This window comes from Papilio machaon, chromosome W (assembly GCF_912999745.1).
Source record: "Papilio machaon chromosome W, ilPapMach1.1, whole genome shotgun sequence".
NCBI lineage: Eukaryota > Metazoa > Arthropoda > Insecta > Lepidoptera > Papilionidae > Papilio > Papilio machaon.
This window is the reverse complement of record NC_060015.1, coordinates 1219349-1231918: the sequence shown is the minus strand read 5'-3', so window position 1 is coordinate 1231918 and position 12570 is coordinate 1219349. Positions and strand designations below refer to the sequence as shown.

General features: G+C 40.1%; 1 protein-coding gene across 1 annotated transcript; it reads right to left on the bottom strand.

The window, feature by feature from the left end:
• Positions 1-11357: 11357 nt before the first annotated feature.
• LOC106712093 lies at positions 11358-12248 on the bottom strand. The gene has a single exon (XM_014504541.2). It carries the CDS (start codon positions 12246-12248, stop codon positions 11358-11360), a length of 891 nt encoding a protein of 296 aa, XP_014360027.2.
• Positions 12249-12570: the final 322 nt, after the last annotated feature.

The following is a 12570-nucleotide window of genomic DNA, read 5'->3' as shown; positions in this document are numbered from 1 at the left end:
CTTCTCAATTCCAAAATTTAGGATAATTTTAGGAGAATAAATAAGAGCGTCAAACTGAGTTGCGTAGACGGGGATTACAACACCTTGTTCGATAGGGGAAGCGGGGACTATATATTTATTAAACGAATTAATAAGCAAGGGGGGATCTTTGTTAGACCAATAGCTGGAAGTTGGAATTGAATGGGAGAGAGCTTTTAAGACGCGGAGGAGAGGATGATGTTTAGTTTGGACAACATTACAAAAAAATCTGTCAGACAGGAATTGCCTACGGAGATATAGGGGGGGATCCAGACATTCCACTTGCAGAGCGTTGACTGGTGAGCATTTCATAGCACCAGATATCAATCGTAAGCATCTGGACTGTATCTTATCTAATTTAGATAACGCAATTTTATTACAGGGTTCCAGAAGAAATCCACCATAATCAAAGTGACTACGGATTAATGCGTCATATATGAGTTTAAGAGTGACAGGATGAGAACCCCATCTAACCCCGGTAAGAGTTCTTAAGATGTTTATGCCCTTTTCACATTTTTGAATGATATGGTCCAGATGTTGTCGACCCGAAAGTTTAGAATCAAACGTAACTCCCAGAAATCTGACAGACTCATGACTAGGAATACGTGTATTATCTACATAAACAGCTACAGGGGGAACATTTCGTTTACGAGAAAAAAGGACTACGCTGCATTTTGAAACGGAGAGAGTGAGGTTATGTGCCAAAAGATAGTCGTTTAAATAAGAGAGGGCAGAGTTTATACGACGAGTGGCTTCATTTACAGATGACGATACAGAGTATAGGGCAATATCGTCGGCATATTGTAGGATATTACAAAATGAATTTACAGAAGATTCCAAATCAAAAGTGTAGATATTGTATAACAGGGGGCTCAAAACCGAGCCCTGTGGAAGACCTTTCCAAACGGTGCGAGGAGGGAGGGAAGTATTAAAGTAACGAATAGAAATAGTACGGGACATCAACAGGCTGCAAATGAAATTGATCATCCTCTCTGGAATACTCAGCTGTAGCATTTTCTGCCTGAGTAGGGGAAGTGAAACGCTATCATAGGCAGCGGAAATATCTAAGAATGCACCTAATACATTTTCATTTCGGGAGAAGGCCAGACGAATTTCTGAGGAAAGGATGCTCAAACTATCCAAGCATCCGTTGCCTCTTCTGAATCCAAATTGAGAGTTAGGCAATAAATTACGGTTTTCAAGAAGCCACTCTAGTCTGTTTTTGATAAGATTTTCCATAATTTTGGCAAGGACAGAAGACAGAGCTATAGGTCTGTAGGACGAAGAGTCGTGGGGATCTTTGCCAGGTTTTAGTATGGGGATTATAATCTGGGATAACCAAGAATCGGGCACAGAGCCAGTGATAAATATGTAGTTAATAATTTTAAGGAGCATGATCTTGGATGAGTCTGGAGATTTACAAATGAAAGAATAAGGTATGCCATCAACACCTGGAGAGGAATCTCGTAGGTGGACTAGAACACCGGAGAGTTCCGTTAGAGAGAAAGGGTCATTCATCCTGTCAGAAGAAGGGGAGAGTTGGGTGGGAAAGTTACCAGACTCCGGGACGAAAGGAGGGGCTAAATTATCAAAGAAGATTTCTAACCATGGCATAGGGTCTTTAGAAGATACGTTTGATTCCAAAAGGGACCTACGATAGGCCTTGATCTTATTCCAAATGAGAGTAGGAGGAGAGCGAGGGGAGAGAGATTCGCAGAATCTTTGCCACCCTAGACGTTTCTTTTCAGCTAAAAATCTGCGAGTGTACGCAGAAACTTTTTTTAAACTCAAATAGTTCTCCATTGTATAATTGCATGAATACTTTTTCTCAGCTTCTTTACGAAGTCGAACACTCTTTGTACATTCAGAGTCCCACCATGGGGGGGAACTTATTTTCTGGGTAGATTTTTTAAGGGGAATAGACTTATCGGCAGCTTTTATAAGGATAGAAATAAAGTCATTATAGAGTGAAAGGAAATTATAGGGGCTAGCCTCTGGAAGAGAGGCAATTTCTTTTGTAACTATATCTGAAAACATTGTCCAATTTGCTTGAGGAATGCGATATTTCTGAAGGGGAGTAAACGGCATGCTTGGAATAGAAGATTGAAGTATGGAAATCAAAATGGGAAAGTGATCACTTCCATATGTGCTATGAAGAACAGACCAGGCTAAATTGGGGACTAGAGTGGGGGAAGCAAAAGAAAGGTCAGGTATGCTAATATTTTGTAAGGGGGACCCTCTGCGAGTGGGTGATCCATCGTTAAGAACGCAGATACCGATATCGTCCATTAGATCTATTAAGAATGGAGAATAAGGATCATTGTAGTGGGATCCCCACATACTATGGTGGCAATTAAAATCACCTAACATTATCAATGGCTTGGGAATGAGTGACAAGATGGATTGGAGCTCAGTAATGAGATGTATACTAGGATGGGGAAAATATACTGATATAATAGATATATTTAACACTTTGACAGCTATAATATGAAATTCAGGGCTATGGGAGGGGATGACGATCTGAGAAAAAGAGATATTTTTATTAACTAGAAGGGCGCAACCCGCCCTGCCATCATCTCTATCATCTCGAAAACATGAGAATCCCGGCACCCTAAAATGGGAGTCCGGGTAAAGCCACGTCTCCGAGACAGCAAAAACAATGGGTTTATATTGATTTACAAGATGGGAAATTTCATGCCTTTTACGGCGAATACTTCTACAGTTCCATTGGAGAATCTGAGGCGGGAATTGGCTGGTTATTATTAGCTAGGACAGCAAAAAGTTCGTCGGCAAGGGACGAGACTTTGGACGGTAAAGGAGTATCAGACAGTTTAGAGAACATATTAATTAGAGAACGAAGTAATAATTCAACAAGATTATCATTGGGAGAAAGAGTATCGCAGGGCTCAGAGCAGGAATTGAGGGCGCAACAAAAGGGGCTTGGCAAGATTTAGGGTTTTGTGTGATGGAGTTGTGTGAGGCTAAATCAAAAGATTTGCCTAGCACAGGTTTTGGCCTGGAGGGAAGAAATACAGTTTTGTTATAAGATCTAGTGGCTGGACGGTTGGGGACATTAATAGGAGAGAGAGTAGGAGTCTGATGCGAAACAGAAGTAGAGGATGCAGCAATATCTGCATACAGGGGCCTAACCTGGGGGAATCTTTTTGCTGCCTCTATGTATGATATATTTTCTTCAGACATTAATATTTTAATGGATTTTTGCCTGGAGTGTTCTGGACATTTGGGGTCTGTGGCTAAGTGTCTACCACCATGGCAAAGAAAACAAGATGAATTGGAGTCAGGAACGTTACAGCTTTCTCCAGAGTGTGGCTGGGCACATCGGAAGCAACGAGGCTTTGATCTGCACTGCAATGGCATGGCAATGTGACCAAACCTGCAGCAGTTGCGGCATTGAATAGTGGGAAGATGATATAATGACACTGGAAGGGAAGCATTAAAACAAAAAATCTTATCAGGAAGGCGTTGGCCAGTAAATGTTAGAACGACTGTAGTTGAGGGGACCCATGTTACAGAATCCTCTCTCCTTGACTTGAAATTGAGCCTTCTAGCTCTAATTACTTCACCAAAATTGGGAGGGGTAGATACTCCAGATAAAAGCTCTTCTAGTGTCCACTCTGTTGGAATATTTCGAACAACGCCTAAGCGGAAGATGTGAAAGCGGGGAATATGGCCAACCAAATTGCTATTCTCGAGAACGGGATTTTTTAGGAAAGCATTAGCACTTTCTGGTTTATTAAAAGTAACCGAAATTTTATTTCTGCCAGTTTCCTTTATACCTCCTTCAACAATACCGGGTACATTATGTTTGTGTAAGAGCTGTGCTACTCTTAAAGTTTTTAGAGAGGAACCAGATGAAGGGTCTGTTTCTTTACGGGAGACAAACACTGTATACGGGCCCATGTCACTGTCACTATATTGTATGTCGGCATCATTTTCGAAACCGGGTTTTGTAAAAACAGACTGGATCGAACCAGAAGGGGATGTTGTTTTCTTAGAATCTGCTCTTGTATCTTCTGCTGGTCTTTTTAATGCCTGCTTTTGTTGAACTGCCTGATCAGCCCCCTTATCGGGGGCATCCATAGCACTCATCTTTACCTTAAACTAAAACTAACTACATACACTTACCTTAAAAATTACCCACAACCAACACAAACACGACAACACAAATATTACAGTCTCAATAAGAAATAATCAGCAATATAAAATGAAAATGAAAATGAAAATCTTTATTATTGCACACTAAGTTTACAATATTCAATGTTGCCTTGGCTCCTTAACTAGTGAAAACTGTATTTAAGGAGCAAAGGACTTCCCTTATGTGAAATTACATTGTTCTTAGTGAAAATTATAGATTTAATTAATTCAAACAATAATTTAGAATAAACAATCAAAAATCTCTATTTTCCTTTCCCGTGTTTATTGTTATTATTACTATTTTTGTTGCGTGGGTGTTTAAGTGTGTGTGTATGCATAAGTGTGTTTCTGAATGTGGCTGGTGTGTATGTGAATGGGTGTGTGTATGTGAATGGGTGTTTTTTTTTTTTTTTTTTTTATAGAGGGAAAAAATGCCTTAGGGCACCGTCAGACATGGGAGCTACATGCCTGGTGTGTCGGGCTCAGGCTCATTGGTGTTCACCTATCCTAACATGAGTCCCGTTACCGACTAAAACAACCCTCTCTATGGACTTTTAGGTACCCCTCCGGGACTACCTTCCGGTATTACTTCGGAGGGGTGGTCTCAGCAGTCATGCTTTCCCTTCTAGCTCTCTGCGCTTTTTAGCTCCTTGAGTCCATTGCATTGGCTCTTCGCCGTATTTGTTCAGCCCGCCGTACCTTCTTTAGTACTGAGGCGGCGTATTCGCTAACTTTATTCCATGCTTCTTCTGTTGCAAGCATGTTATCCACCAAGTTTGCGACCGTAGTAGGTCCGATACTGTTCTTAAGTTCTTCGCGCTCCTTGGAGTATGCCGGGCAGACAAAGAACACGTGCTCTGCGTCCTCTGGTTCGCCGCACCCGTGTGGACAATCCGGGAGGATTTCGTGCCCAAAACGGTGTAGGTACGCACGGTAACTTCCATGGCCCGTCAGCATTTGGGTGAGGTAGAAGTTCGTTTCCCCATGCTTGCGGTTTATCCATTTTTCGACTTGCCCAATTAGTTTGTGGGTCCAGCGGCCCTTTGTTGAGTGATCCCACTCCTGCTGCCATTTGGTGATGATCTGTCTTCTGGCTGTACTTTGTGATTTTCTCCGCGTTGCGCTCGGATCACTTCTTCTGTCAAACAGCAGTTTTCTCTCTTCTGCAAGTAGATGCACGGGTATAGCGCCGGCGATTACACTGGCTGCATCTAACGATACAGTGCGAAACGCGCTGATGATTCTGATCGAACTTACCCGATACACTGACTCCATCTTTTTCCTATTTATTTTGTTACTTAGAGCGTCCGCCCAAATGGGAGCCCCATACAACAAAACGGAATTACTTACCGACATCAACAGGTTCCTCTTCTTTTGCCGTGGGCCACCCACGTTTGGCATGAGCCTGGCGAGTGCCATGGTAACCTTCGATGTCTTCACGGCTGCTTGCTCCACGTGGTGGTTAAAGTTTAGCCTGAAATCTAGGTACACTCCAAGATACCTAATTTGTGTTTTAGATGTGATGCAACTTGATCCCACGGCTAGCGTGATCCTTTCTACGTTCTTCCGACTCGTGACCAGCATTGCCTCTGTCTTGTGCTCTGCTAGTTTCAGTCCGGTCGATGTCATCCACGTTTGTATACGGCGGTACGTTTCTTCGAATATTCTTCGTATCTCTTCTGTGTGCTTCGCGACTATTGAGATCATCGCATCGTCTGCGAAAGCAGTAAGTTCAGCTCCAGCAGGAAGTGTGAGATTCAGCAGTCCGTCATACATAATGTTCCACAAAAGCGGTCCGAGCACGGAGCCCTGTGGTACACCAGCCGTAATTTTGTACTTTTCCGGTCCATCATCCGTGTCGTAGTGAAGGACCCTGTTACTCAGATAGCTGCGTATATCTTCCTGAGATACATCGGCACTTCCAATCTATCCATAGCCTTGCAGATGATGTCCCATCTTGCCGAGTTGAAGGAATTTTGGATGTCGAGCGCTACTAACAGGCAGTACTTTTTACCCCCACCTTTCCAGCGATGGCCCCTGGTGGCGTTTTTGGCGATGTTTACTACTCGTTCTACCGCGTCCAGGGTAGAGCGGGCTTTTCTAAAACCGTACTGGTTGTTGTGGATGACGTTTCCGATTGCGGCTTCCATTCTGTTGTGGATTATTCTCTCCAGAACTTTCCCCGCTGTGTCCAGCATGCATAGGGGGCGATAAGACTTTGGGTCTTCCGGGTTATTATTGCCCTTGGGTAAAAGTACTAATCGCTGTCTCTTCCAGATTTTGGGGAAAGTACCTTCCTGGAGGCACTTGTTAAATACCTCCTGAAACCCATTTTGCTCTCCCTTCATTGCCGCCTTCAGAGCTACGTTAGGAATGCGATCCATACCCGGTGCCTTCTTATTCTTTATTGCGTTGTATGCGCCTACGAATTCCTCGTTCGTGATCGCAGGGACTTCGGCGGCGTTTGCGGGTATTTCGTAGTCCAGCTCTTCTTGTTGTGGGAATAATGTGGTGACAATGCTTCTAAGTAGTTTTGTTTCACGAGGTTGTTGTGTGGTCCTTAGTTTCTTCATGACAACCATGTACGGTCTACCCCAGGGGTCATTATTAACTTCTTCCAGTAGTTCAGTCCAAGTTTCTCCTTTTCGTTTTTTAATCGCCTTTTTCAATTTAGTTCGAAGGTCTTTGTAGGTAGCCTGCAACGCGGGAAATGAATTTTTCTTTCTTGCCCGTTGTGCTAACCTTCGGGCCTTTATGCATTGTTCTCTGATTTCTCTGATATTATCGCTCCACCAGTGGACCGGATCCCTTTTGTTTTTTCTGTGACCGGTTCTTACCATTGCACAATCACACGCCCTAGCCAGCTTTGTCATGATGTTCTCTGCCATCTCCTCTGCGGTGTTACCTTCAATCTTACTGTTCCAATCTAATGCGGCGTGAAATGTGTCCGCGTCGAAGGTATTCGTTTTCCAACCTACGAGGGGAGCCGCAAGCTTCCGTCGGCGGACATTGTTGTGATAGGGGATTCTCCACGTAATTGCACAATGGTCGCTGTGTGTGTAGATATCCGTTACCTGCCATTTTGTGTCCAGCTTTGCTATGCTGCTGCTTGCGAAGGTCAGGTCAATAAAGGACCTTGCTTCACCTTTGATAAAGGTGGGTGACTTACCGTCGTTCAGTAGTGTCAGGTCCCATCCAGTTGCTGTCTCTAGGAGCGTTTGGCCTCTCTTATCTGTTCTGCTACTCCCCCACTCGATTGCCCAAGCGTTAAAATCCCCTGCAATGACCCGTGGGTTCATATTTCTAGAGGCGTTAGTGAGGTTTGCAAGCATGTCCTCGAATTTGTCCTGGCTCCAGCTTGGTGGGGCGTAGCAACTATAGAAGTGTATGCCATTCACTTTGGCGCCGATGACTCCTTCTTCTTGGACCTTCAGGATTTTTTGCGTCGGGTACATGCCGCAGGACCATATAGCGGCTTTGTTTGCAGTGTCTGATATCCAACCGGGATGTTCAATGCTGCGGTAGGGTTCCGATATTATTGCAAGGTCAATACCTTCCTCACGTACTATTTGCGTGAGTAGGTCTTGGGCAATCTTGCAATGATTTAAATTTACTTGGACGATCTTAATCTTTGCTTCTTAATGATCTCCTGAAGTGCTTTCTTGTATGTGAAGTGAAGTGCTTTATGTGAATGGGTGTGTGTGTGAGTGTGTGTGTGTGTGTGTGTGTGTGTGTGTGTGTGCGTGCGTGTGTGTGTGAGTGTGTGTGGGTGTATTGCGTGTGATATATCTATAAGTGCATGTTGCTGTAATAATCTAGACATTAAATTGAAAAAAATTTTCACAGGTATTGTAATCCATCTCGTTCAACCATTCCTTAGTAATTTTTCTTAAATGGTATGCTTTCAGGTTTCTAATATTGAATTTTTTATCTAGAATATTATATAAGTAGGGAGCAAGGAAATTAAAATGTTTTGTGGCAAGTGTACTTTTAACAGCTGGCAAATTAAATCTATGAATTCTCTTACTTTTTGTAGTTGTTTTACTAGTTTTATTGTTATGGAGAGCCTTGACGCACTCAAATATGAATGTTTTGCGAATACTCAATATCTTATGTTTTCTGTAAAGGTCGTCAGTGGGATGTTTGAGAGGCAGTTTGAACATAACCTTAAGAAGAGCTCGTTGGGCACGTTCTGCTTCTAGAATATAAGTTTTCGAAGCACCACCCCAAGAGCATACGCAGTAGTTAATTAGACACTGGCAAAGAGCTTTGTAAGTTTTAGTTAGAAGGTCATAGTCGGCAACCGCTCGTAGTTTTCTGAATATAAAAATAAGTCTTCTGATACGCTTAGCCACTGTATTTACATGGTGTTTCCAGTTAAGATTTTCATCTAGCGTGACACCAAGATACTTGAATGTGCTTGTGCGTTCAATTTTTGAGCATACACAATCCTGACTTGGAGATGGCTGTCTGTTACAAGGGGATTCGTGTATTGTGATAGAAAAGTTGTTTGGTGGTTTTGATCGCGATGTTTTATAAAATGGTACATATTTAGTTTTCGAGGTGTTGAGAGTGAGTAGGTTTTTTTCTAGCCAGCCTGTAACAGTAGCCAGACCCTTTTCTGCAGCATCCTGAACAGTTTCCCATGAACTATCATGAAAAAGAATGACGGTGTCATCTGCAAACATTAGTAAGTCCGCTTTTTGGAGGCTCATTCCACATAAATCATTTATATAAATAAGGAACAGGGTAGGCCCGAGTGTACTGCCTTGCGGGATACCGTAGGAAGCACTAGCGGAGTCGCTGATCACAGATCCGACTCTTACTTTCTGTTTTCTATTTGACAGATAGTCACTGAACCATGATAAAACTGTTCCTCTTATTCCATAGTTTTCAAGCTTCGCCAGTAGGACCTTCACAGAAACAGTGTCAAACGCTTTCTGGAGATCTAAAAAGACTCCTATACATTTGTCTCCATTTTCCAAATAGTCAGTAATTTTTTGAGTTATTAGGAGGACAGCATCATTGGTTGATCGGCTTTTCCTAAAACCAAATTGGTTATTTGCTAGGAAGTTGTTTCTCTCCATGTAGGATATTAGTCTTTTGTTTACCACCTTCTCCATAATTTTTGATAGTGTAGACAACAAGGATATTGGCCGATAGTTGGATGGATTTAGCTTGTCGCCTGTTTTATGTATTGGGACTATCATTGATTCTTTAAATGTTTCTGGAAATTGTCCGGTTTGAAAGCTAATATTTATTAGATGTGATATAGGTTTGCAGAGGACCTGATTGTATTTCTTAAGAAATGCTGATGTAATTTTGTCCCATCCCGGGGATGAGCGTAATTTTAGTTTATCGATAATGAGTCGTATTTCTTCTGTGTCGGTTAAAAACAGTGACATTGATTTTAAAGGGTTCCCTGTCTTGGCTTCTTTGGCTAGTGATACTTCTGTTTTGTCTAAAATGTTTAAAGTTTTATCTGCCAATATTTTGCCAACGTTAGCAAAATAAGAATTAACTATATTCAATGACTCTTTTGCCGTTTTATCAATATTAAGTAAATCCAATGTAGTATTCTTAGGTTGTTGCATGTCACATACTTCTTTAATTATTTTCCATAATTCCTTACTATTTTTACTATTCGTTTTTAATTCTTCTTCATAGTATTTGTTTTTAAGATGTTTTGTTATGTTATTGCAAATGTTTCTATAATGTTTATAATATTTACTTGCTTCTTCATCATTTGGCGATTTTTTTTAGTTGTTTATGTAGTTTGTCCCTTTTTCTTAACGATTTTATGACACTGGGAGAGATCCATGGCTTTAGTGGCTTATTTCTTTTAGATATCTTAATAGTTCTAGAATTAGATTTAATGATATTGTGTAACATATTAGTTAAATTATCTGCCGCTTCATTTGCATTGCTTATTAAAAAGTAATGATCCCAACATATTTTATTTAAATCTTCCGTTATTTTTTCATAGTCCATTATAATTCTTTCGTAACTATTTTGTGTTTTATGTATTTTAGTTTTATTTACATATAAAAGAATTGGTGAGTGGTCTGTAAATTCATCGAACACAGCTGTTTTGACTATATTTTGATCGAAGCCTTTTAATATAAAATGATCTAAACAAGAGTTTTTTCTGGTCGGCTTATCTATACACTGTTTGTACCCTAAGGAAGCTAGCATGTTTAGATAGTCTGAGCTTGGGCCCTTTATTCTATTCGGCATTATATCTAAATTGATGTCGCCAGTAAGAATGACTGTGTTAGTTGTAATTACTTTTAGAATATCGTATAAGGAATCAATATACATTTTCGGGTTATGGAAACTTGGTGGCCTATACGAACAAACAACGGTAGCTTCATTACCAATTTTGAGCAGTAAGATTACCCTCACGCGCATTCGGTTCATAAATAGTACTGTTTAAATTATTCTTAGCATACACAATCACTCAATCATTTTGGTTAATCATATTCTTAGTCCTATATCCTGTGTAATTTTCAATATTTGGCGGTATGGTATTTTCATCTAGCCAACACTCTGTGAGGACTATAACATCTATTTCAATTTTCAGTTGCGATATAAATACCAGAAACTGGTCAAAATTATGATTAACACTTCTTATATTTACGGTCAATATGCATAGAGAATTTGGTTCTCGCCGTTTGCATCGCAGAATGGTAGTGCATAGCGAGGGATCGGTTATTCTAATACACTCAGCATCTGACAAATTGTCGAGATCATTTGTTAAAGACTCATCCTGGGTATTGAATTTTATTACTAAAAAAGTGTTGTATCCTATTCAGCTGGATAAAAAACTGAGTTCCCACTTTTTTAAAATACAGTTTAAGTCTATTCAAAATGCTATAGTTAAGCTTCCAGTTACATAATGTGGCAATTTTAGTATTTGAATGTATGCGATAAAAATAAGAAGTAATGTGTGGAGGTCTCATGATTGAGCAGTTGTAGTAAGATGTGTGATTGAAATGTATTTGTCTGACATAAAAGTGATTTTCTTTGTGTTTAATTTGTGCATGTGTAAGATAGGTGTAAGTATTAAGTGAGAGAATAAATTCATATAATAATACCCGGGAAAAAAAATTGTAAATAGAGATGAATACATTTTTTATACTTATATAATAGTTTTGTAAGACATTTCTAAAGCTTTGTAATAGTCACTTCTGCTGCCTAAGTTTGGAGATATCACCTTCTGAATCAATACGGCAGAGCGGGGCCCCTTCTTCCTTTCTTAAGTAGACCTTTCCGTGTGTTGTCCAGCAAAACTTGTATTTTTCGTGACCAGCCAATTCTCGTGCTAAGAAGAATAAGCGCTTACTTTTAGAAGATAGGTTTTCTGAGCAGTATATAGGAATCTTAGGCCCTTGTATCCTTAAATGTTCGGTGTTCAGTTTGTTGTTGCTATTTTCTTTGTTGAACTTTTTTATGTGTTGTAATAGGGACTCTTTATTTTTAACTGTACCAAACTCAACAATCACTGTCGGGGTAGAAGTTTTGTTATTGTTTCTAAATATATCTTTCACGTCAGACACTTGTGGCGGTAGTTTGATAGCTTTATAGATGTCGTTCAAGGTATCTAATAAATTTTGTTTGGTCTCACCGTTCCTTTTAGGTAAATTTCTGATTTCCACGCTCGTAGCGCGGCTTTGCTGTTCTAATTTGTCAATTTTGTATTCTAATGAAAGTATATATTTTTTATCTTCTCTTCTTGCTTCCTCCATTTGCTTCATTTTTGTTAATATTTCATCGTATTTATGAGCTGTAAAGTCAACTGATTCCTGCAATTTGACATTTTGTTCTTTTATTTCGCTCACAGTAGACTGTAACTCCTTGAGTATATCCATGATAGTGGTTCTAAAATCATCAAGTTCTGATTGTTCTGCCGATCGGTCTCTTTTTCGTTTAACTCTCTGCATGGTTTTAGTAGTTATAGTTTCAGGATTATGCGTTACACTTATAGACGGGTCGGACTGACTATGTGTCTGCAACGGGTGCACATCTAGTGTGGCAACATGTGGCGATTTAGGTGGCGTTCTCTTTAGTGGCATTATTAGTATTCCTTATATTAAGATCAATCGACGTGAGTGAATATTTTGTTTAATTTTTATTTAGATCAGCCTGTATACGTGGAATAAGGGCTTGAACTTTTATATATAAAATGTAAACAAATGGAATGCCAAATGTGCAGTGATTACTTTTTTCTTAGAAAGTATATTTATCAATAGTAGTATGTGTATATTGCGAACATTGTAATGTTGACAACTGTTGAACTCGGCGGAATATAAGATTTAGTGCAGGGTATTCGTGAAAAACCGTTGATGTTTACTCTCAGTCACATTAATGTTTTCAATTCATAAAAATACAGTTTAA

Bases quoted from the DNA above. Each gene is read 5' to 3' on its own strand.
- LOC106712093 (XM_014504541.2), bottom strand. From the start codon at position 12,248: ATGCCACTAAAGAGAACGCCACCTAAATCGCCACATGTTGCCACACTA.